The 26,856-nt window shown below is 37.9% G+C and overlaps 1 protein-coding gene across 1 annotated transcript; it reads left to right on the top strand.

The window, feature by feature from the left end:
• The first annotated feature begins 23,714 nt into the window (after nucleotides 1–23,714).
• Nucleotides 23,715–25,317, top strand: LOC110779397 (uncharacterized). Its single transcript, XM_021983911.2, has 2 exons — nucleotides 23,715–24,140; nucleotides 25,018–25,317. Exons 1-2 carry the CDS (start codon nucleotides 23,715–23,717, stop codon nucleotides 25,315–25,317), a joined length of 726 nt encoding a protein of 241 aa, XP_021839603.2.
• The last annotated feature ends 1,539 nt before the right edge of the window (nucleotides 25,318–26,856 follow it).

The raw sequence follows: 26,856 nt of genomic DNA, 5'->3' as shown, positions 1-26,856 counted from the left end.
AATAAAATGATTCCAAGACCCTAAAAACCATTGAAGAATTAAGCACATAATGTATTTTGACTCAATTCTAAAATCTTTTAGGTAAGGAAAAGCCTTTTGCTAATAGTCTTGGTTGATAGGTACGTCTAAGAACTTATTAGGTAAACCTATCGAATTTGCCACGACATAAAAGGACTCCTTACTTATATCGTTGAGTTTCACCAAAACTAACATGTACTCACAATTGTTTGTGTACCTTACCCCTTTAGAATCAATAAGTAACACCTCGCTATGGCGGAAAACTATTACTAAGATTGATGTAAAGGTTATCCAAGTAAGTGTTATTTTGGCATGGCACCTTTTAACTCAATTTTTAAGTTTGGAACTTAAGGCTCTTACTATGTTGGTTAGATTTTAAGTGAACTAAAATCCTTAATCATGCAACATAATCAAGCCACAATCTCATGCATATTTAAGACATATTTAAAAGCAATAAATAACTTAAAGCATGCATAAGATAAATGTGATCTAGTATGGCCCGACTTCATCTTGAAGCTTCAACTTCAAAGTCCGTCTTGAAAATGGATTGGAAACTCTGTCTTGAATTTCACCGTGGGAGGCGCCATTTTCTTCAAATAGGATCAGCTATAATTAAACTAATTACAACTATTTGATGGTACGCAGACCATATTTGAATTGAAAAACAAACTTTGGTGCATTAGACCAATTACATTCAAATTAATGGTACGCAAACCATATTTTCTATCCTATTTGGGCCATACTAGTCACTTCATAACCTGCAAAACAGTACATATACAATATATACCATTCACCCATTCATTATCATGAATGGCCCACATAGCTGGTTAGTAAAACACATTGTTATGCATCACATAAATATTTGCAGCAATTAATCAAGGGCACCAATAATCTACCAATTATTCAGTCCTTATTAATTCTAATCAAGTTGTTTTAACCTTAAAGGATTTGTAGACCTAATCAAGAGTTTATGACTAAAAATGCTCCCACTCAAACCAATAACTTTATATGCTTTACTAATTTTAAACATAAAAATGTATTTCTAGTCTAACCGGAAACATACAAGTTTAATTAATTTAAAGCTCATATAAAATTATAATCGAATCCATTTATTTAATTTATTTTCAGTTGAATTAAACGAATTTAAATTAATTCAAGGTTTAATTTTAGTAAAATAATTAGTATAAATTAAAATTTATAATAATTATAATATTCAAAATTAAAATACGAGAAAACAATTTAAATTATTAATTTTAAAGTTAATTAAAATTATTTCCGAACTGAAATTTTAAAATTAAAACGAAACGTATCAATTGTCGCAAGACGAGGCACTTGGGCTTGCGCACAAGCCCCATCGAGCTACGATGCCCCATGCCCCGTGCCATTGATCGTTGCACACGGCTTGCACAGCCACACTGCACACTGCCCCTCTGCCACGCACATACGTAGCCTTGCTGGCCACGCTACGCGCAGCTTCGTAATGTGTCGTGGCTGCCTATCTCTCGGCGGGCCTGGTGCATCATGGCGCAGCACATCGCTGCCCACACGCATCTTGCTCGTCGCATGTGCTTTCCCATTGCTCTCGCCCATCACCCAGCATGCACGCCTAGGCTTCAAGCCTTGCGTGTCGCCTAGCTTGTTGCTCGCTGCATTCGTACCGCACGGGCGACGAGCTCCCTTGCTCGTCGTCGCGTGCCCGCACTATACAACACCCTTTAAGGGTAACACGTAGCTTCCTTTGCTTTGTGCATGCAACGTTTATGAGCGCTTTTCATAAAAATTTAAAATTTTTAATTTAAAATTATCGACAAATTAATAAATCATATTAGTTTCATAATTTTAGGGCGAAAAATCGAAAATTTATAAATCAATTAATTTCCGATTAACATGGATTCAAATCTAGGTCATAAAAATTAAAATTTATCATAAATTAACAATTTTTATGGTGGTTTTTAATCATGGATACCTAATTAAATCATTAATTAATTATGAAAATCAAATCAATTCTAAATTATTCGAATTTCAACAAATTAATCATAATTACAAATTAGGGTGTATAATTAACAAGTCTAGGCATTCAAAATTGTTAAACATATACAGTAGGTCAATCAAAAATTCAAGATTTATCAACAAGAATCGCAAATATTCAATTTAACATCTTAAATTTACAAACTTTTGCGTTTGAAAAACTAAAACCTCCGAAAAGTCATAGTTAGGCTTCGAATTTGGGAATTCTGCGTTCGGCCGAAAAACAATATTTTTGTCAAAATTTTAGAATGCCTTTTACATGCGGAATTGACACAAAAATCACTCGATTTGGATGAGTAACGAAGAAACTGCCGAAAAACTGCGTACATATAATTAAATAAACGCAATTTGCAATTAATTAACAATTACGAAAATTAATCACCCCTTTTAATTCTTTGCAAATTTGTAAAATTTAACCATGTCATGCAATTTAGATTATGTAAATAATAAGAGGCTCGTGATACCACTGATAGGTTATGATACATATGAAAAACATAAATCATGAGGAAAAACCTTAATGCCAGGAAACATATTATTTACACATAATCAGTTAGCATAATTCAGATGCATACACTTTGTAGCATGCCCTCCCTAGCTGCGCCCGAACCGAACAAGAACAAGTCTTTAGGACTACAAGTGTCGTCCCTCCGTAGATAGTCCACAGCACGTCCGGATCCGCCTTAAGATTGACCAACTAGAATCTCCCTTAAGGTACTATTATTTTCGGCTAAATGGGCAAGTAATGTGACTGATTTTTCTGCTCAAAAATCACAGCTTTTATTGTATGAATACTTGTTAAAAAACTCGTGTATAAATTTATGACCCTAGGCATATATTTATAGAACCATGGAAAAGGATTTCGAATCCTGTTAGAATACTAATTAATTAATTAGAATCTTTTTAGAACTCTAAATTATTAATTTTATCTTTTAGGATTAGGATTTAATCATAGCACGAATTCCGATAGCTTTAGGGTTCGTATAGCACGCACACGAGCACGAGCACCGCACAGCCCGTGCCCATGCCTTGCGGCCCACGCGAGCTGCATGGCGCCTTGGACCAATGCTCGCAGCCCATTCGCTGAGCGCGCGCACCATGCCTTGCTGGGCCTGGCCTTGCGCTGGGCCTGGCGAGGCTTTGGCGTGTGTTGATGCGTGTGGCTTGCTGGGCGACGACCTGGCTTCGTGCTGGGCCTTCGTCTAGCAAGCCTCGTCCGATGTTAATTCGTACGATACGCTTCCGATTAAATTCCCGATTCCGGAATTCATTTCCGATACGAACAATATTTAACATTTCCGATTCCGGAATTAATTTCCGTTTCGAACAAATATTTAATATTTCCGTTTCCGAAATTATTTTCCGATTCCGATAATATTTCCGATTCTGACAATATTTCCGTTTCCGGCAATATTTCCGATTCCGGCAATATTTCCATTTCCGATAATATTTTCCGATACGTACCATGTTTCCATTTCCGGCAACATCTACTACTTGGATAATATTTATATTTCCGATACTATCCATATTTCCAATTCCGGCAATATCATCGTTTCCGGAGTATTCATTTACTTGCCTTTGACGATCTTAGCTCCCACTGAAACCAAGATCCGTCGATTCCGAATATCCATAGATGGAGTATTTAATGCCATTAAATACTTGATCATTTTGCGTACTATTTGTGTGACCCTACGGGTTCAGTCAAGAGTAAGTTGTGGATTAATATCTTTAATTCCACTTGAACTGAAGCGGCCTCTAGCTAGGCATTCAGCTCACTTGATCTCACTGAATTATTAACTTGTTAATTAATACTGAACCGCATTTGTTAGACTTAACATTAAATGCATACTTGGACCTGTAGGGGAATACAGTTAAACATAATAACATGTGCGGAACAATCCCCAAAGCCAAGAAACATGTATAAAGCACAGATTAAGAAAACTTACATTCGAAGTGTGTTTTCCACAATAATCTGTCAACGAACACGAACAAAGAATTCCACTTGTCGTTCCTCTACTTGGTTCACCGACACGTTCAAATCCGTCTTGATTATCGTAGCTTAGACAATTGATCAAGATACTTTGCTTTTGGGAAGAACTCACTTTGGAGGCACAGAGAGAATTAGGGTTCTCTGTGTCTCTAGGGTTTGAGTAATATGAATTGTGCTAAGTTGGAAATTAAGTTGTAAGGTTATTACATAACCTTACTAACCGACCAAGCCAAGAGGCAAGGCCGGCTAGAAAGCCTTGCACGCCAAGTCACACGGACACACACAGCGAAGGGCCGTGGGCCGCTTGCTGTTGTGTCGTGGTCTCGGCCCGCATGCACGCGCACAACACTCACGCCTCATGGGCCTCGCTGCTGCCGTGCTTTGCTTGCTCGCCTATGCGCGCGCCCATGGGCCTCGAGTGCTTCGTTCACTCGGCTCGTGGGCCTGCTCCTTGTATTCGCGATTAAATATATTTCCGATATATTTATTTATCGTTTCGTATACGACGAATCACCGTCGTACGATACGATTTATTCGTGTCGCCCAGATTACGAATATTCGCGATACGATATACGATTCCGACAAAGGTCGTATCGTATAATACGTTTCCAACTTAAATCCCAAAAAGCTATTAAATGAATTTCCGATTCATTTAATCCGGTGATCTGTTACGTGTCATTGGTGTGACCTTGTAGGTTCAGTCAAGAGTAAGCTGTGAGTTCAATATCCATTAGAACTCACTGATCGGAAGCATTGCTCCAGCTAGCTATTCCGATCACTTGATCTCACTGAATTAATTGTTCGCAATTAATCTGAACCTTGGTATTAGACTTAATGCACCTTGGGTGAAGGACATATTTCCTTCAATCTCCAATTGTCATTCAGACAAGTGTGCAACCACATTCCTTTGTCACTTAGTGTTACTTACTGAACATAAGGTAAGATCCAAGCCATCCTTATTAGGTCCAGAAGTGTTTCTCGGATTACAGATTCAACTGTCAAACTTTTGCAGAAGGTTAAGCCTAACCATTCTGAGCACGGCCATGCATTTTACAGTGTCTAACTCTCCGAGTGGCTTTGTTACACAACAACACCATATCCTATCAAAGATAGGAGGACAATCCATTCTTGGAATCTATGAACACTCACTTTGATTCATAGTACGCCCAATAACTGCTTTTATAGCCTCCTTTTACGGTGCGACGTTTAGCTAGTATCAAAGCGAACTAATTCTCAAACGAGCAGACATAATCGCTCATGTTCTGAGGAACGGTTTCTAATCACCATTAATGAGAACTACCTATGACATGACTTTAATCTCTTAAAGTGTTCTCATGGTCAATCCGATACAAGATCCAATAAGTATCTATGCAAAAGATTCTGACATCCAGTCACTCTAGTTCAAGAAACAGAACTAAGTAATCTACTTGCAATCTAATCTTCATTAGTCATTGGTCGTCCACCTTTCAATGACCTGGATTAGGGATCCTTTGTGACTTCAATATTTAAGTTCACTTATGGGTGTTTCTTTGTCGAAGAATCCATCTTGACATCCCATTTGAATGATTTGAATCGCATGGACTTATCATTTAATTCTAAACCACAATTAAATGAATATGAAATAAATAAATTTCATAAATATGAAATGGTTAAACCAATTGTTTTAAACATAGATCTAACAGATGTTCTAAAACAATACTTAAAAAATCAAAGCCATCCTCCAACATGCTTGATTCCCATGGTTGCTACATGTGCGCTGTGTTTCACTTGTGGCAACGGTTTAGTCAATGGATCCACGACATTGTCGTCAGTTCCAACCTTGCAAATCTCGATTTCCTTTCTTTCAACAATCTCTCGAAGTATATGAAATCGCCGCAGTACGTGTTTGGACTTCTGGTGGCTCCTAGGCTCCTTTGCCTGGGAAATGGCTCCGCTATTAGGGCAATACAAAGCCACTGGTCCTTTAATGGAGGGGACAACACCAAGTTCTTCGATGAACTTCCGAATCCAAACAGCTTCCTTTGCTGTTTCTGAGGCAGCAATGTACTCGGCTTCAGTTGTAGAATCCGCAATAGTGCTTTGCTTAGCACTTTTCCAGCTTACTGCTCCGCCGTTGAGGCAGAACACAAACCCAGATTGTGATCCGAAATCATCTCTGTCAGCTTGAAAGCTTGCGTCCGTATAGCCCTAAACAATCAACTCATCTGTACCACGATAAACCAGAAACTGATCTTAGTCCTTTTCAGGTAGTTTAGGATGTTCTTGGCAGCAGTCCAATGCGCCTCACCTGGTTCTGTCTGGTACCTGCTCGTTGCACTGAGTGCGAACAAAACATCTGGCCTTGTACAAATCATAGCATACATGATGGATCCAATAGCCAAAGCATATGGAATTCCACTCATCTTTCTACGCTCATCAGATGTTTTGGGACACTGATTCTTGCTTAGATATACGCCATGTGACATGGGTAGATGGCCTCTCTTGGCTTCCATCATATTGAACCTAGCTAGCACTTTGTCAATGTAAGTGCTTTGGCTTAGTCCAATCATCCTCTTAGATATATCCCTATAGATCTTGATGCCCAATATGTACTGTGCCTCTCCTAAGTCCTTCATTGAGAAACACTTCCCGAGCCAAGTCTTTACAGACTCCAACATAGGAATGTCGTTTCCAATAAGCAGTATGTCGTCAACATACAAGACTAGGAATGCAATTTTACTCCCACTGACCTTCTTGTATACACAAGATTCGTCCTGATTCTTGATGAAGCCAAACTTATTGACTGCTTCATCAAATCGTTTATTCCAACTCCTTAATGCCTGCTTTAGTCCGTAGATGGACTTCTTAAGCTTGCGTACCTTTCCTTGGTTCTTTTGATCGACAAAACCCTCCGGCTGTGTCATGAACACAGTCTCTTCAAGAACACCGTTCAAGAAGGCATTTTTGACATCCATTTGCCATATTTCATAGTCATGAAAAGCGGCAATCGCAAGGATTATCCGAATAGACTTAAGCATAGCGACTGGAGAAAAGGTTTCATCGTAGTCAACGCCGTGAACTTGCCTGTAACCTTTTGCTACCAATCTAGCCTTGTATATGTATACAATTCCATCTTTGTCTTTCTTCAACTTGAAGACCCATTTGCATCCGATAGGTGTGAACCCATCCGGAAAATCAACCAAATCCCAGACTTGATTTTCAGACATGGAGTCTATTTCAGATTGCATGGCCTCTAACCATTTAATGGATCTTGGGCTCGTCATAGCTTGCTTGTAAGTCAAAGGTTCATCACTATCCAATATGAGAACGTCTAAGTTTTCAGTCAAGAGGACGCCTGTCCATCTGTCCGGCTGAAAAATAGTTCTATTTGACCTACGAGGGGCAACAACGTTTTGGGGAACTACTCCCACTGGCTCTTCTAAAGACCTTGGAGGTTCATCAACTTGAACTGCTTCTAAAGAGTTCTGAGTTCGTTGTTCGTCTCGAATCTCTTCGAGGTCTATTATTCTCCCACTTGTCAATTTGGAAATATGATTTCTTTCCAAAAAGACACCGTCACGAGCAAAAAATACCTTGTTGTCTGACTTGTTGTAGAAATAATACCCCATAGTTTCTTTTGGATACCCAATGAAGAAAATTTGTCAGATTTAGGTTGTAGCTTGTCCAAAATTAATCGCTTGACATATGCTTCGCAACCCCAAATCTTTAGAAAACACAACTTTGGAAGTTTCCCAGTCCATAATTCGTATAGAGTCTTTTCAACAGCTTTTGACGGAGCACGATTCAGTGTGAGTGCTGCAGTTTGCAACGCATGTCCCCAGAACTGTAAAGGAAGTTCGGCCTGACCCATCATTGACCTGACCATATCGAGTAAGGTCCCATTTCTCCGTTCCGACACTCCATTCCATTGAGGTGTCCCCGGAGCAGTCAATTCAGAAAGAATACCGCATTCTTTTAGATGGTCATCAAACTCGTGGCTAAGATATTCACCTCCTCGATCCGATCTTAGAGCTTTGATTTTCTTGCCATGTTGATTCTCTACTTCATTTTGAAATTCTCGGAATTTCTCAAACGATTCAGACTTATGCTTCATTAAGTAAATATAGCCATATCTACTGAAGTCGTCCGTAAACGTTATGAAATAGCTGAACTCACCTCTAGCTTTCGTACTCATAGGTCCACATACGTCTGTATGTATTAGCCCTAGTAGTTCGCTTGCTCTTTCTCCCACCTTTCAGAAAGGTTGCTTTGTCATTTTGCCAAGTAAACAAGATTCGCATTGATCAATCTTCTCCAAGTCTAATGATTCTAGAATTCCTTTCCGTTGAAGTAATTCCATGCGCTTTATGTTTATATGGCCTAATCGATAATGCCACAGAAATGTGAGATCCGAATCACCAGTTTTAGCGTTTTTGGTATTTATGTTATAAATGTGTTTACTCGTATCTAGCACATAAAGACCGTTTTCTTGTTGTGCTGAACCATAAAACATTCCATTCAAAGAAAAAGAACAACTATTGTCTTTAAATTGAAAACTAAAACCTTTAGAATCCAACCTTGAAACGGAAATGATGTTTCTGGTGATACTAGGAACATAGTAACAGTTTTTTAGTTCCAAAACAAACCCACTAGGCAAAGAAATAAAATAAGATCCTACGGCTAATGCAGCAATCCGTGCTCCATTTCCCACGTGTAGATCCATCTCGCCTTTATCAAGCCTTCTACTTCTCCTTAGTCCCTGTGAATTGGAACATAAGTGTGAGCCACAACCAGTATCTAATACCCAAGAAGTAGAATTAGAAAGATTACAATGTATAACATATATACCTAAAGTAGAAGCAATGTTCCCGTTCTTCTCATCTTCCTTCTTCTTCAAGCAATCCCTCTTCCAATGCCCCTTCTTCTTGCAGTAGAAGCATTCAGAGTCAGCAGGAGAACGAGTCGCCCTTTTCTGTTTACCAGAACTGGCGCCGTTGGACTTGGATGAGGGCGAAGCCTTGCCCTTACCCTTCTTGCCCTTATTCTTGCCAGATTTCTTGAAGTTCTTGCCCTTACGCACCATAAACATATCGTGCTTGTTCTCTTGCTTGAGCGTCTTTTCAGCGGTTTTCAGCATACTGTGAAGCTCAGTAAGAGATTTCTCCATGCTGTTCATGTTGTAATTCAACTTGAACTGATCATAGCCATTATGAAGCGAATGGAGAATGATGTCAATAGCCATTTCATTTGAGACGTCAGAATCTAGAGCTCTCATGTTCTCAAAGAGTCCAATCATTTTAAGAACATGTGGGCTTACTGGTTCTCCTTTCTTGAGTTTAGTCTCAAGGATCAACCTCTGAGTCTCGAATCTTTCGATTCTGGCTTGGTCCTGAAACATGTTCTTCAACTCCGAGATGATTTGGTAAGCATCCGAGTTAATGAACGTTTTTTGAAGTTCACGACTCATGGATGCAAGCATCACACATTTGACATCCCTGTTGGCCTGAATCCAACGATTAAGGGCAGCTTGAGTTACCTCCGGCCCAGCCTCTTGCGGTAACTCTTCTTCAAGGACATATTCCTTTTCCTCATGCATAAGAACTATTTGTAAGTGAAGGAAATAATGCCCATGGTCCAAGTATGCATATAATATTAAGTCTAATAAATGCGGTTCAGTATTAATTAACAAGTTAATAATTCAGTGAGATCAAGTGAGCTGAATGCCTAGCTAGAGGCCGCTTCAGTTCAAGTGGAATTAATGATATTAATCCACAGCTTACTCTTGACTGAACCCGTAGGGTCACACAAATAGTACGTAAACGGATCAAGTATTTAATGGCATTAAATACTTTATCTATGGATATTCGGAATCGACGGATCTTGGTTTCAGTGGAAGCTGAGATCGTCACAAGCAAGTGAATACTCCGGAAACGATGATATTGCCGGAAACGGAAATATGGATCGCATCGGAAATATAAATATTATCCAAGTCGTAGAAGTTGCCGGAAACGGAAACATGGTACGTATCGGAAAATATTATCGGAAATGGAAATATTGCCGGAATCGGAAATATTACCGGAAACGGAAATATTGTCAGAATCGGAAATATTATCGGAATCGTAAAATAATTCCGGAAACGGAAATATTAAATATTTGTTCGAAACGGATATTATTTCCGGAATCGGAAAAATTAAATATTGGTCGTATCGGAAATGAATTCCGGAACCGGGAATTTAATCGGAAGCGTATCGTACGAATTAGCATCGGACGAGGCCTGCCGGACGAAGGCCCAGCACGAAGCCAGGCCATCGCCCAGCAAGCAGACACACGCCAACACGCACAGCCCATGGCAGCGCCAGGCCCACCGCAAGGCAGGCCCAGCGCGCCAAGGCGTGGCTGCGTAGCGTGGGCCAAGCGCGCGCACGCGTGGGCGTCCTCGTGGCTCCGTGCGTGTGTGTGTTTGTGTCCATGCACAATTCCTAAATCTATTAGGATTTGGTGTATGATTAAAATTCCTATTCCTAAAAGGATTATTTAATTAATTAGAGTCCTTGTAGGATTCTAAGTTTAATTAAATCGTATCCTACTAGGATTCCAATTCCCTTTCCAAACCTCTATAAATAAAGGCCTAGGGTCATAATTTATGCACATGGGATTGAAGTATTCAAAGGGTAAGTTTTTGAAAGAACAATCAGCCATATACTTGCAAACACAATAGCCGAAATTCCTAGTAACCTTAAGGGCGATTCGAGTTGGTCTAACTTGAGGCGGATCCGGACGTACTGTGGACTATCTAAGGAGGGACGACATTTGGAGTCCTAAAGACTTGTTCTTGTTCGGTTCGGGCGCAGCTAGGGAGGGCACGCTACAAAGTGTATGCTCCTAAATTATGCTAAATGATTATGTGTAAATAATATGTTTCCTGGCATTAAGATTTCTCCGCATGATTTATGTTTTGTCATATGTATCATAACCTAACAGTGGTATCACGAGCCTCTTATTATTATCATAATCTAAATTGCATAAACATGGTTAAATATTACAAATTTGCAAGAATTAAAAGGGGTGATTAATTTTCGTAATTGTTAATTAATTGCAAATTGCGTTTATTTAATTATATGTATGCAGTTTTTCGGCAGTTTCTTCGTTACTCATCTAAATCGAGTGATTTTTGTGTCAATTCCGCATGTAAAAGGCATTCTACAATTTTGACAAAACTAGTATTTTTCGGCCGAACCCAGAATTCTCAAATTCGAAGCCTAACTATGACTTTTCGGAGGTTTTAGTTTTTCGAACGCAAAAGTTTGTAAATTTAAGATGTTAAATTAAATATTTGCGATTCTTGTTGATAAATCTTGAATTTTTGATTCACCTACTGTATATGTTTAACAAGTTTGAATGCCTAGCCTTGTTAATTATGCAATCTAATTTGTAATTATGATTAATTTGTTGAAAATTGGAATAATTTAGAATTAATTTGATTTTCATAATTAATTAATAATTTAATTAGATACCTATGATTTAAAACCACCATAAAAGTTGTAAATTTGTGTTAAATTTTAAATTTTTATGACCTAGACTTGAATACATGTTAATCGGAAATCAATTAATTAATAAATTTTCGATTTTTCGCCCTAAAATTATGAAATTAATATGATTTATTAATTTGTCATTAATTTTGAAAATAAAATTTTTAATTTTTATGCGATTCGCTCATATAACTTGCACGCACAAAGCAATGGACGCTACGTGTTACCCTTAAGGGGTGTTGTATAGTGCGGGCATGCGACGACGAGCAAGGGAGCTCGTCGCCCATGCGGTACGAATGCAATGAGCAAGGCTATGATGCACGAGCACAAGGCAGCAGCCCTGCCTTGTGTTGTGTGCTATGTGCGATGGGCGAGTGGGCAAGGGCGAGAGCAAGGCAGCGAGCAGTCGCGTGCAACGCGCGCTGCCTCGCACAGCGATCGAAGCCTCGCGCGCAGCGAGCGCTGTCTCGCGTGCGATGAGCGCTACGAAGCATCGAAGCCTCGCGCGCAGCGATCGCTGGCTCGCGTGCGACGAGCGCTGGCGCGCGCCTTGCTATTGTGAGCAGCAGTAGATGCGATGCAGCACATAGGCTGCGCGCACATGGCCAGCGATGGCTGCGTGCGTGTGGCCTATGGTTGTGCGTTGCGTGGTGATGTTGCGTGCCTTGAGTTACGATTAGATCGTTTTAAAAAAAAAATTAATTTGAAATTTTCAGTTTACGTAATTTCAATTAATTTTAAAATTAATAATTTAAGTTATTTTCTTGGATTTTAATTTTGAATATTATAATTATAATAAATTTCATTTATTCTAATTATTTTACTAAAATTAAATCATGAATTAATTTAAATAAGACTGAAAATAAATTAAATATGTGGATTCAATTATAAATTTATATGAGCTTTAAATTTTAATTAAATTTGTATGTTTCCGGTTAGACTAGAAATACATTTTTATGTTTAAAATTAGTAAAGCATATGAATTTATTGGTTCAAGTGGGAGCCCTTTTAGTCATAAACTCTTGATTAGGTCTACAAATCCTTAAGGTTAAAACAACTTGATTAGAATTAATAAAGACTGAATAATTTGTAGATTATTGGTGCCCTTGATTAATTACTGCAAATATTTATGTGATGCATAACGTGTTTTACTAACCAGCTATGTGGGCCATTCATGATCATGAATGGGTGAATGGTATATATTGTATATGTACTGTTTTGCCGGTTATGAAGTGACTAGTATGGCCCAAATAGGATAGAAAATATGGTCTGCTTACCATTAATTTGAATGTAATTGGTCTAAAGTACCAAATTTGTTTTTCAATTCAAATATGGTCTGTGTACCATCAAATAGTTGTAATTAGTTTTAATTATAGCTTATCCTATTTGGAGAAAATGGCGCCTCCCACTGTGAAATTCAAGAAGAAGTTTCCATTTTCGAGACGGACTTTGAAGTTGAAGCTTCAAGATGAAGTCGGGCCATACTAGATCACATTTATCTTATGCATGCTTTAAGTTATTTATTGCTTTAAATATGTCTTTATTATGCATGAGATTGTGGCTTGATTATGTTGCATGATTAAGGATTTTAGTTCACTTAAAATCTAACCAACATAGTAAGAGCCTTAAGTTCCAAACTTAAAAATTGAGTTAAAAGGTGCTATGCCAAAATATACACTTGCTTGGATATCCTTTACATCAATCTAGTAATAGTTTTCTCTCAGCGAGGTGTTACTTATTGGTCCTAAAGGGGCAAGGCACACAAATAATTGTGAGTACATGTTAGTTTTGGTGAAACTCAACGATATAAGTAAGGAGTCCTTTTATGTCGTGCAAAATCGATAGGTTTACCTAATAAGTTCTTAGACGTACCTATCAACCAAGAATAGTTTCTAGACTATTAGCAAAAGGTTTTTGCTTACCTAAAATGTTTTAGGATTGAGTCGACAAACTGTGCTTAATTCTTCAATGGTTTTAGGATCTTGGAATCGTTTTATTCACACCTGCCGGAACAATAAATTCGAATAAAATGTACTCCCTCCGTCCCGGAATACTTGACCTGTTTTCCTTATCGGGCCGTCCCTTAATACTTGACCTGTTTCTAAAAATGGAAATATTCTAACAATATTATATTATTTCTCACTCCACCCCTATTGACCCACCTACCCCCTACTCCATACAAAAAATAATTAAAAATTCAACCCCTACTCTCCCCAACCCCACCTCTTAACACATTTCCCACTAACTACATTAAAATAATACCCCACTATCAACTACTACCTATTAAATTAAATAAGTCAATTCAAGTACCTTAAACTCTGTGCCGGTCAAACCGGGTCGAGTATTCCGGGACGGAGGGAGTAATAAAATGTAATAACTTGTTTGAATTGCATGATTGCTTTAATTTTCAAGTTATTATTCATGATAAATGTTTAGACTTTGCATGCTTCAATGTATGTTTTAATTATTGTTTATAATTAAATATCTTGCACTGCGGTAAATCCTTTTAAAAAGGTAACAGTAAATTTCCTCGATTGGTAATGAATCCAAGAACGATTCACGGAAATGAGAGAAAATGAGCAATTTAAATGTACGTTTCTTTTAGTGACTTTTATGGTTGTTTTCGAGTATCAAAATCGAATGGCGAACCGATTGGTGCTTGTGAATTCAAATTACAATGTAGTTTTGAGATCATAAAGCATTGAGTTTAAACGCTCAGCTTTACCAATGGTTAACAACCTAAAATCTTTTTCCATTTAATTCTCGAATGAGTCTAGACCCTAGACATTCGAATAGATCGATGCTTAGAGAACTTTAGAAGCTTCTGGTAAGATCATCTAGTTGAAACAAAATATTTAACATAAATTAAATGATAAGAACCTTGTTGGAGTGACATTGGACATGTCTAACAAAGTATAAAAGTCAACACTAGAGAAGTCAATTCTTAAGACTATAAGAAAGGGTACAAGAAATAGGAAAACAAAGGAACAAATGAAAGGAATTTACGATTCCGTTTCTACCTATAAGTTTATGTTTAAAGAGAAGTGACCTAGGAATCAAATTTCCTTGGTATCATATACCGCTTGAGGTTCTTACTTCGGTAATAACTCAAACAATGGAAGCTAGGCTACACTAATGGCCTACAAATGGGAAATGAAGCATGGCAATGCTACATTAGTTGTAGGGTCATCTAGTTTGTTTAAGTCCTTTCAAAGGCTGGAACTTAATGGCTATTTTGTTCAATAATCAGCATACCTAAATTTCTGCTTCAAACACAGAAAGACTCACATTCAAGAAAAACAAAAACAATGCATGTTTGTTTGTTTGTTTATTTGAATGAAATGGTCATTTACGGGTTGAGTCAATATGCTTGATTAAAACAAAAAACTCTTTAACAATAAAAAATTTACTAGGTTCAAATCAATCTCTTGATTTGAGTTCCACTAATCTTTGGCATTGTTGCTTAGACCATATCAACAAGTTAACATTCAAAATCTCTGTTTTGATGGAATTTTGAAAGTTGATTGATTTCTAGATCATTCAAGACGAGCTAGTCTTACTAAATGAAAGTAACAAAAGATATGAACTATTGTTAGAACGCCTAGACGATAGAGTTTAAAGCTAAAGAAAGGTTTTATGACTTTATTATTTCACATGGATATAAGTTGAATCTGTTTGGCTAGTTCAAAGATTCAGAAGTATAAAATCCACTTGGCAAGAAATCATAAAGATCTAGGTCAGATCATGTTGATGATTACTTGAGACCAAATATGATCATCAATGATTGTATGTTGTAATTTCACAATCTAGGTCCATAAGATATGGCATATCTTAGTTGGAATAATCGAAGTCAATTAGTACTTGATTCGATTAATGATGAATCATAAAGACTTTTCCTATAATTTCTAAACAAAATGCTCAACTACCACCAAACTAAACCAAATTCGTCAAAGCTATTGAAAAGTAATTTCAGAATATCTTTTCATAATATATCTAAAGAGTTCCTAAACTCAGTGGGAGCTTAGTGTTTGTTATTCAACAAACTAAGGCCCAAGTATAGATATATGTTTCATTGTGATTTATTCAAATGAGACACAAGGGTATTGTTTCTACCACGAATTTTTGAGAACATAATGTTTGTTTGCTCGAAATAATGTCCTTTTGGAAATTCGTTTCCAAAATGACAAGTGGGAGAAAATAGACCTCGAAAGTCTTAGAGGCGAACAACAAACATAAACGCACATTCCGGAGGCTTTTCGAAGTTCTTCAGAAAATCCGAACACTTATTCTTAAGGATTTTAGAAGTGGCTTTAAAGAATAGACATCTCTTAGAAGACTTTACAAGTACTTCAAAGAGAACAGAATATTCAAAGGACTTTCAAGTGGCTATTGATATTCTATTGTTTGATGTTCTATACCCAAGTAGGCATAGAATTCAAGTCACTGAAACTATGAGATTCTTCTATTAGATAGTAAAGAAACATGGAGTTCAGGTCACTGAAGCTATGCAAAGAAACCTACAACTTACAGTCAAACTATTATCATGTAGATTAATGAGTTTGTGACCTGTAAGAAAACTATGACGAAACCCAGATTCCCTAAAATGGTTAGAGGCCATATATAGACTCAAATGTTTTAAATGGTTAGAGGCCATAAAACATACTCAATGTCTTGATGACAAAATTGAAATTTTGTTGATTTGCAAGAATAGTTACACACCTATTGGTTGCAAGTTTGTTTTAAGGATAAAAACCATCAAACATGAAATTGTGTTCACACACAAAGCTAGATTAGTTGCTAAAGGTTACAAGCAAATTCATGACATGGATTGTGTTGAAACCTCATGCATAATCATAATGCTCAAGTCTATAATTCAAGCAATAATTGCATATTGGTACATATAGCAATTGGATGACAAAACCTATTCCTCAATCAAATGTTGGAAGAAAACTATGTACATGGCATGTCATAGGATTTGTGGATCCAAATAATGCTTGAAATGATTGCTAGCTTATGAAATCTAAGTATGGATTTAAGCAAGCAACTGGGAAATTGAAAATGTATTTTAGTGAAGCTAATAAGTATTTTAGTTTCATAAAATGTGCATGATTCTTATAGATATATAAGAAGTTTAGTGGGAGTACGTAAAACTTAATTGGTCCTATGTGTATCACACATATCTCTCTATTGTGAAATAACATTCAAATGCTAATGACTTAGATTTGAAATTATTCATCAATGATGGACCATGGCGAAACTTAGTACATACTGGGTATTAAGATCTATTTACAAAGATCTTATGATATTGCTTTGGATTAAGTAATGGCATTTACTAAATCAAACACGAAAGACTCCATTGGAGATATTCGACCCATGTGAATAAATCTAAGTAATGAATGTTTGAACTATGTATAAGCATTTACTAAGTTAAACATCAAAGGATCTAAGTGAGATTCTTAACCTATATTATATGTCAAAGAATTTAGCTGGATTCAGTATCTACTGAAATTGAATGAGCTAAAGTTACATGAATAGAATTCAATTGGGAATTATTCTGCAAAAGAATTTATCATGTAATGATATAATATGAGGATCGCCAAAAACGTATCGTATGACTTTAGGCATGACGAACATATACCAATCTCTATTGATCTAAGTGAAGATCAACTAGATTGAGATCAAGAATACTTATGGTACTTGAAAAGGTACATAAGAATAGTTCTTGATTCAAGGAAATATAGATATGCTAAATATTGATGCTACACGCATAAACACTGGTAAAGGATCAAGCAAGACCCTTTGGAGTTAACCATTGATAAGGACGAGCTATAGAGCATCGTGTTTTGAAATGGCAACATGGATTGGAGACCATGAGTTGTTGCGTGGGATATTAAAATATTAATTTCTATGTTCTAAGATACAGCTGGAAAGTATTCCACATATCTGTGAACTGCTTGGATAAGTAATTCCAAACAAAGCATCACTAGCAACCTATAAAGTTGAAGTAAAAGTACTTATTGCCTAAGAAGCAATAAAACAGGGTTGTTTATGTTAAAGAGTTCTTCACTGAACTTGGGTAGATCACATGTCTGCCGGCTTGATGGTTCTTCATTGAAAAATGCGTAGAACCACTCTTGAAGCAAGAAAAGACTAGATCACAAAATAAACATACTCAAAAGATCTTATCATCATATCTCGAAGAACATTCGATGAAAAGGATATTAAGATTGGCAAAGCATAATAACTAAACCTATGCAACAAGTGAGAAGCAACACTCATGTTGTAGCACTGGAAATCAAGCATAGCTTTGAATTCCATGAACTGTTTGAAAGATGGGTTTGAGGCCCATGGTTGTAAAACAATGGGGTAGAACATTTATCAGATATGAAATGTATTTTCATATTCCATTTAATCTTGGTTTAGTATTAAATGATGAGTCCCTTCAATTTGACAAAATATTCAAGATAGACTGTCAGGACCAGTCCTGTGACTAAGAAATGTCTATCAAGTGAACTTGAATGTCAAAGGTTGAAAATGGGTCCCTGGTCAGAGTTTTCTATAAAATTGGACGCATAGAAAACGTTAGACGACTAGAATGAAAGATGACTAGTAGTTCTGTTTCTTGAACTATGTGGACATGGCAATGTCAAAATCATTTGCATAGGTACTTACTTTGGGAAGACTAGTATCGGACAGACCTATGAAACTTTACTGTAAGAGATGAAAATCTGTCATAAGTAAATTTCATTAAAATTATTAGACACTAAATCCTCAATACCTGAGTGATTTGAGATTACTTGTTTGAGAACTGGTTGCTTTGACGTTGACCAACCGTCGCACCGTAAAAGGAGGCTATAAAGGCAACACTCAGGTAATCACCTATCAAACGAAGTCTAATCTCAAGATCGTAAGATTGGGATTGTCCTCCCATAAATCGGGATGAGATGCTTAAAAGTTGTACAAGGCCACTCGGAGAGCTAGAAACTGTGAAATGCATGGCCGTGCTCGGATGAATCATAGGCTATGATTATCTGTTTATTTGATAAGTTGAACTCTGAAACCGAGAAACACCTCTGGACATAATAAGGATGACAACTCTTACCTTATGTTCAAGAGCAAGCATCAAGCGACAAAGGAATTAGGAAATGCACACTTGTCCCTAAGGACAAGTGGGAGACTGAAGGAAATAATGCCCTTGGTCCAAGTATGCATATAATATTAAGTCTAATAAATGCGGTTCAGTATTAATTAACAAGTTAATAATTCAATGAGATCAAGTGAGTTGAATGCCTAGCTAGAGGCCGCTTCAGTTCAAGTGGAATTAATGATATTAATCCACAGCTTACTCTTGACTGAACCCGTAGGGTCACACAAATAGTACGTAAATGGATCAAGTATTTAATGGCATTAAATACTCTATCTATGGATATTCGGAATCGACGGATCTTGGTTTCAGTGGGAGCTGAGATCGTCACAAGCAAGTGAATACTCCGGAAACGATGATGTTGCCGAAAACGGATATATGGATCGCATCGGAAATATAAATATTATCCAAGTCGTAGATGTTGCCGGAAACGGAAACATGGTACGTATCGGAAAATATTATCGGAAATGGAAATATTGCCGGAATCGGAAATATTACCGGAAACGGAAATATTGTCAGAATCGGAAATATTATCGGAATCAGAAAATAATTCTGGAAACGGAAATATTAAATATTTGTTCGAAACGGAAATTAATTCCGGAATCGGAAATATTAAATATTGTTCGTATCGGAAATGAATTCCGGAACCGGGAATTTAATCGGAAGCGTATGGTACAAATTAGCATCGGACGAGGCCTGCCGGACGAAGGCCCAGCACGAAGCCAGGCCATCGCCCAGCAAGCAACACGCACAGCCCATGGCAGCGCCAGGCCCACCGCAAGGCAGGCCCAGCGCGCCAAGGTGTGGCTGCGTAGCGTGGGCTGCGTAGCATGGGCCAAGCGCGCGCACGCGTGGGCGCCCTAGTGGCTCCGTGCGTGTGTGTGTTTGTGTCCATGCACAATTCCTAAAGCTATTAGGATTTGGTGTATGATTAAAATTCCTATTCCTAAAAGGATTATTTAATTAATTAGAGTCCTTGTAGGATTCTAAGTTTAATTAAATCATATCCTACTAGGATTCCAATTCCCTTTCCAAACCTCTATAAATAAAGGCCTAGGGTCATAATTTATGCACATGGGATTGAAGTATTCAAAGGGTAAGTTTTTGAAAGAAAAATCAGCCATACACTTGCAAACACAATAGCCGAAATTCCTAGTAACCTTAAGGGCGATTCTAGTTGGTCTAACTTGAGGCGGATCCAGACGTACTGTGGACTATCTACGGAGGGACGACATTTGGAGTCCTAAAGGCTTGTTCTTGTTCGGTTCGGGCGCAGCTAGGGAGGGCACGCTACAAAGTGTATGCTCCTAAATTATGCTAAATGATTATGTGTAAATAATATGTTTCCTGGCATTAAGGTTTTTCCGCATGATTTATGTTTTGTCATATGTATCATAACCTATCAGTAAGTTCCTTTGCCAGTCGAGGAAATTGTTGCCATTCAACTTCTCTTTGTCGAGAATTGAACGCAGGTTGAAGGTGTTATTGTTTGCGGCCATTTTGATTACTACAATCGAAAATAATTTGCAATAAATAACCATTCATACAATTCAATAACTTTGAAATAAAAGTAAAACATGCAATCATTAAATCTATTAAAACATTTCATTCATGCAAAAAGCAAAAACATGGTCCAAAATGAATGAAACGATTCCAAGACCCCAAAAGTCCTAAATCCTTAAGCAGCTTCAGCATGTCTTAAGTAGTTTAAGATTTCAGGTAAGCAAAACCTATTGCTAGTAATCTCCAAATTACTCTTGGTTAATAAATTAATGCCATAATTTATCCCATTGCCACAACTTAATGCCATTGTTGTTTGAGTTATAACCACAATCAACGTGATCCTTTAGGACGCCTTACCACCTAAGTTAACTAAAATAGCACCTCGCTTTAGCGTAAACCTACTATCTTAGATCCCTAGATTTTTGTAACTGTTGATTTGGAAGGCAATTTTTAAACTCAATATTACTTGGACCTAGTTGTTTCTATGTTGGTTCGATTATTAAGTGAACTTAAAACTAATCGATTCATAGGAAACAACCTGTTCATGCAAAGCATACATACATTCATACATTCACGCATAATATATATATTAAAGTGCATAAATAAATGGTGATCTAGTATGGCCCAAAACATCTTGTCTTGAAGCATCCAATCTTCATCACCTCCTTGTTAGCTTGGCATCGTCTTGAATCTTCATTCAAATGCTAACTTAAAGTTCTAAACTTAGAAATACTTGAAAATAATAAAATTACATCAAAATTTCCATGGTACGCAGACCATATTTAAAACTTTACATTCAAAGATAGAACGGTATGTAGACCGTATTTAACTATCCTAAATTGGCCATACTAGTCACTTGGAGTACCTGCATTACATAAAATATATATTCTATGCATTCACCCATTCGTATGCTAAAACGAATGGCCCATATTAATATGCAAGTATTTACGTGAATTAATTAAAATTCACGTTCACATAAACGCGTCCTAAAAGATTAATCAATTTCCAAATTATTAATCCTTAGACTTTATTCTAATTAAAATTGAATTTAATTAAATAATGCGACCTACGAAAATAATTAAAATAATTATTTCATTTTAATTTCATTTAGTGGCTCCCACTCAAACCAATAATTATTCCGGATAATTAATTACGAAATATTAAATTAAAACTCGTGGCCCGGCCCAAGCAAATAAAATATTAAATTAAATATCCCGTTAGCCCAAATTAATGCAAATATACGAAGCCCAACGAATTACACGATTTTTAACAAAAAATTCCAATTACTTAGTCGGGCTAAGCTTGCGCCCAGTCCATGCCTTGCGTGAGGCCCAAGAGCGCATGAGCAAAGCTCGCACACCCATGCCCCATTGCGCGCGCGCACCGCGTCCCCGCAGCGTAGCTGCCCCTGCGTGCGTGTTGTGCGTCGTGTGTGTGCTGGACGTCGCAAGGCTTGCGCCTCGCTTCGTCGCAGCCCCGCAAGCAATGCCCTCCTGCCCTTCCTCGCCCAGCGCGCACGAGGCACGCAGCGTAGCTGCTGCTGCCCGTGTCGCATGCAGCTCGGTCCAAGCACAATGGCCTCGTATGGCTCGACGAGCCATACGTCCACCATGCTCATGTTCGTGCCTTTGGTTCGTAATACGGACCAACTTAATTAAAATTAAATTTAATTCAAGGACTTGCATTAATTTTATTTTTCAAAAAAGTTACGATTTTTATTTTCGAAAAACAACGATTTTTAACGATTTAATAAACTTTAACGACAATCCAATTTCGTAAAATTAATAAATCAAGGGCTAACAATATTCAAACTTTTATGAACGAACGAATCAACATTAAAGTTTGAACTTTTAATTAATAAAATCTGAAGCTTTAAATCGTTCTTTAACAGTTAAATTTCAGATTTTTAATAATTTGGTTTAAGTGCGATTAAAATTAACGAAACCATTCAAAATTTTAATCCAATAATTTTAAAATTAGCCACTGACCCATGAAATTATATCCCCTTCCCGATTAACCGAATTATTAAACCAAAATTAATTAAAATTCAATTAAGGTTTCAAATTTTACGAATTGGGGAAAGGCAAAATTAGGTTTTATACTTATCGGAAAAATCTGAATATTTTACCATAGATCAAGCATGTACCCAGTAACAATGTGTCAAAATTTCAAGCAATTCCGAGTAGTTTAGGTCGACCTTTTAATTGAATTACTGTCCGACACTTTTAATTTTTAATGAAAAATTAACAAAAACGCCCAAAAAACGATACTTCGAGGCCTGTTTTCGCAATTCTATTCTCATGAGTTGATCTTAGAAAATCGTTTTCCATCAGATTATGGTTTTAAAAATCGAAAAAGCGAACATTTTTGATTTCGGACCTGATTATTACGCAATTCATCCAATAATTCGTAAAAATTCCGAAAATCAACAAAAATTCCAAATATTTCGACAGATGCAAAAACAATAATAATCATGCTAATTCATGCTTTGAATACATAAGGCTCATGATACCACTGTAGGGGAATACAGTTAAACATAATAACATGTGCGGAACAATCCCCAAAGCCAGGAAACATGTATAAAGCACAGATTAAGCAAACTTACATTCGAAGCTTGTTTTCCACAATAATCTGTCAACGAACACGAACAAAGAACTCCACTTGTTGTTCCTCTACTTGGTTCACCGACACGTTCAAATCCGTCTTGATTATCGTAGCTTAGACAATTGATCAGGATACTTTGCTTTTGGGAAGAACTCACTTTAGAGGCACAGAGAGAATTTGGGTTCTCTGTGTCCCTAGGGTTTGAGTAATATGAATTGTGCTAAGTTGGAAATTAGGTTGTAAGGTTATTTATATAACCTTACTAACCGACCAAGCCAAGAGGCAAGGCCGGCTAGCAAGCCTTGCACGCCAAGTCACACGGACACACACAGCGAAGGGCCGTGGGCCGCTTGCTGCTGTGTCGTGGTCTCGGCCCGCATGCACGCGCATAGCCCTCACGCCTCATGGGCCTCGCTGCTGCCGTGCTTTGCTTGCTCGCCTATGTGCGCGCCCATGGGCCTCGAGTGCTTCGTGCACTCGGCTCATGGGCCGCTCCTTGTATTCGCGATTAAATATATTTATTTATCGTTTCGTATACGACGAATCACCGTCGTACAATACGATTTATTCGTGTCGCCCAGCTTACGAATATTCGCGATACGATATACGATTCCGACAAAGGTCGTATCGTATAATACGTTTCCAACTTAAATCCCGAAAAGCTATTAAATGAATTTCCGATTCATTTAATCCGGTGATCTGTTCAGTCAAGAGTAAGTTGTGAGTTCAATATCCATTAGAACTCACTGATCGGAAGCATTGCTCCAGCTAGCTGTTCCGATCACTTGATCTCACTGAATTAATTGTTCGCAATTAATCTGAACCTTGGTATTAGCCTTAATGCACCTTGGGTGAAGGACATATTTCCTTCAGGACCAAGGGCATTATTTCCTTCATAATGTTCGGTGACTTTAATGAGGTAATGAGCTTGGAGGAGAAGGAGGGTGGTGTCCCGAGAAGCGAGAGACTAATGGATGCTTTTCGAACGACAATGGATGATTGTGGGATGAAAGACTTGGGGTTTATGGGGAGTATTTTCATGTGGAAGAGGGGAACATCGATACGGACTTTTAAAAGGGAGAGGCTAGATAGATTCATGGCGGACAATGAATGGTGTAATTCCTTCTCGTACTATAATGTGAGGCACTACCCTATCTATCGATCCGATCATGCCCCCATCCTTTTGATTGCAAGTAACTATTATGAACTTGGAGACTATGATATGCTCTTTAAATTTGAGGCTATGTGGCTATCATCTGAGGAGTGTGGGAAGGTTGTGGAGGAGGCTTGGGCGGGCTGTGTTGGACAGCAAACTACTCAACTAGGGATGGCAATGGGTAGGGTCTGGGTAGGGTCTAGTAATACCCGGACCCGGACCCTAACTTTTTGACATATACCCATACCCTACCCTTACCCTATAGGATCTAAAATTATAAGACCCTTACCCGGACCCTATGGGTCCGACAGGGTATGGGTAGGGTCTAGGGTCTTATGCGGGTCCGCGTTAAACTATAACTTTTATTTCCTTTTTTGTATGCAATTATATGTAATATGCAAAAATAATACAAGAACAACGATTAATAAGACATTTTAAAACAAATAAATAGCTAGTCTTCAAAAATTATCCTTATCTTTCCTTAAACACAATACATTTTAAAGTACGAAGCTCATAATTTACAAAATCCCACATTCTCAACTACACAACATTAATGTTAATAAATAGGCATCCATTCAGTACTTTAGTAGTAGTTATCGTCCATAGCATCATCTACTTCATCATCAAGATCCTATAAAAAAATTAAAGTACATAAAAATAACAAAATTTAAGCGGGTCTAAATATAGGGTATGGGTAGGGTATGGGTCTTAAGGGTCCGCGGGTAGGGTATGGGTAGAGTACGGGTCTGAAAAAATAGGACCCTTACCCTACCCTAAAAAAAACAGCATATGCCCATACCCTACCCTTACCCTATAGGGTCTAAAAAATAAAGACCCATACCCTAATTTTAGGGTAGGGTCCGACAGGGTCCGGGTAGGATCCTGGACCCGCTGCCATCCCTATACTCAACACTTGTCTGTGTGTGCGGAGCAATTAACCTCTTTAGTGGCAGAGTGTTTTGGCAATGTGAAAAAACAAATTATGGAGGCGGAAGCGGAATTGAAGGAGGTACAAGGGAGAGCACTTGATGCGAAAATGCTAGACTTATGCAAATCATTATCCATATAGCTTGATGACCTTCACCGCTTGGAAGAATCTTATTGGCACGCACGAGCTAGAGCTAATGAAATGAAGGATGGTGATAAGAACACCTCATACTTTCACAGGAAAGCTAGCAACAAGAAGCATGTAAATGGTATTAAAGGACTCTTTGATGAAGCTGGCGTATGGAAGGTGGGGAAGGGTGACCTGGAGGGAATTGTTACTGACTACTTTCAAAATCTCTTTACAACGGAAAATGCAAGTGGTTTTTTGCAAGCTCTCGAGGGAATTGAAAGGGTAGTGTTGACTGAAATGAATACAGAGTAATGTGAGGAGCCATCAGACGAGGATATAAAGAGTGCATTATTCCAAATTCACCCAAACAAAGCTCTGGGACCCGATGGTATGCACGCTTTATTTTTTCAGAAATTTTGGCATATTGTTGGTAGTGATATTATCTGTTTTGTGAAGTATTGGTGGCGTGGTATGAGTAATTTAGAGGATGTTAATAAGACTTGTGCGGTTCTAATTCCAAAATGTGATAACCCAAAACGTATTACGGAGTTCAGGCCCATAAGTTGTTGTAATGTGCTTTACAAGATCAGGGCGAATAAGTTGAAACCTTTTCTGGGAAATATTATTTCTATAAATCAGAGTGCTTTTGTCCCAAAAAGGTTGATAACTGATAATGTGTTGGTTTCTTTTGATATTTTTCATGCTATGAAGAGAAGGGGCGAAGGTAAGGATGGTTCCGTGGCCTTGAAGTTGGATATAAAAAAGGCATATGATAGGGTCGAATGGTGTTTTCTGGAAAGGGTGGTGTAAAAAATGGGATTCTGTGATAGTTGGGTCCGTTTAATTATGGATTGTCTATCGAGTGTGTCATTTTCCTTCAAGATAAATGGAAGGATTTCTGGCTCCGTATCTCCTACGAGAGGACTTTGAAAAGGTGACCCTATATCCCCATATTTATTTTTGTTTGTTGTTGATGCTTTTTCAACTCTGTTATCTAAAGCTGCTCAGGAGAATTTAATTCATGGGGTGAAAATCTACAATTGTGAGGGGGTCGAAAAAGCACGAGGCTAATGCGTGACCTCGTCCCTCGTGGGTGTGACGATTCTTTTTATTCAATCAAGTGTAATTGGATTTCCTGTGAGTTTACACCCAATTGACTAGTAATATAGGAGTCGCCATTCAGTTTTTAACGACAATGAGAAAAATTGACAAAACCCGGTTATCATGACATAAAGGGAGTGCAATTATGTTTGACCACGACGGCCGTAGGTTCCCTTGTGATCCCTGGTGTGGGGATCTCTCAACATACACCCGCAAGGTAGAGATTGAGGGTTCGGGGGACTGTAACTACCGAGAGGAGTACTTCGCTCGTCGATAACTCCAGAGGCAGGATATCCTTACTAGCTCAGCATAAATAATTGAAGGGACATGCGTTAACTATTAAACTAATCTGAATTGATTTTAGCAAGATGCAACATATAATACTAATTTGGTCGTGATTATCTGATTTAAATAGCATTAAGGGGCCTAGCATGATAATCCGATTTCCCAAAAATATTATATTTGTTAGGCGTGATAGAACAATCATATTAGGTTAGTTTAACAGTTCATAAAAAGGGCGAGGAAAGCAGTTAAATCATCGAAAAGGGACACATTACGACGCACCCTTGAGAGGTGCGTCACGGTTCTCAGAAAACTAACCACTTTGACTTTCCTATTTCTCCTTTTTATTTAACGAATCTCAATTATGGGACAGGATACGTTATGTTCGATTTATGGATCGATTGCGACAGAACGCGTGAACGATTTCGCAGCGAGAGGCTTAGGCTAAGGGTTGGAGTCAATACTCAG

The sequence above is a fragment of the Spinacia oleracea genome, chromosome 1, assembly GCF_020520425.1.
Source record: "Spinacia oleracea cultivar Varoflay chromosome 1, BTI_SOV_V1, whole genome shotgun sequence".
NCBI lineage: Eukaryota > Viridiplantae > Streptophyta > Magnoliopsida > Caryophyllales > Amaranthaceae > Spinacia > Spinacia oleracea.
The sequence above is the reverse complement of the archived record's forward strand: the minus strand, read 5'-3'. Positions and strand labels throughout refer to the sequence as shown.

Excerpts from the sequence above, each read along its gene's own strand:
- LOC110779397 (XM_021983911.2), top strand. The coding sequence starts at position 23,715 with ATGAGCTTGGAGGAGAAGGAGGGTGGTGTCCCGAGAAGCGAGAGACTA. Across the intron at positions 24,141-25,017 it reads TGGCAATGGGTAGGGTCTGG|CTTGATGACCTTCACCGCTT; the intron begins GTAGGGTCTAGT and ends TTATCCATATAG.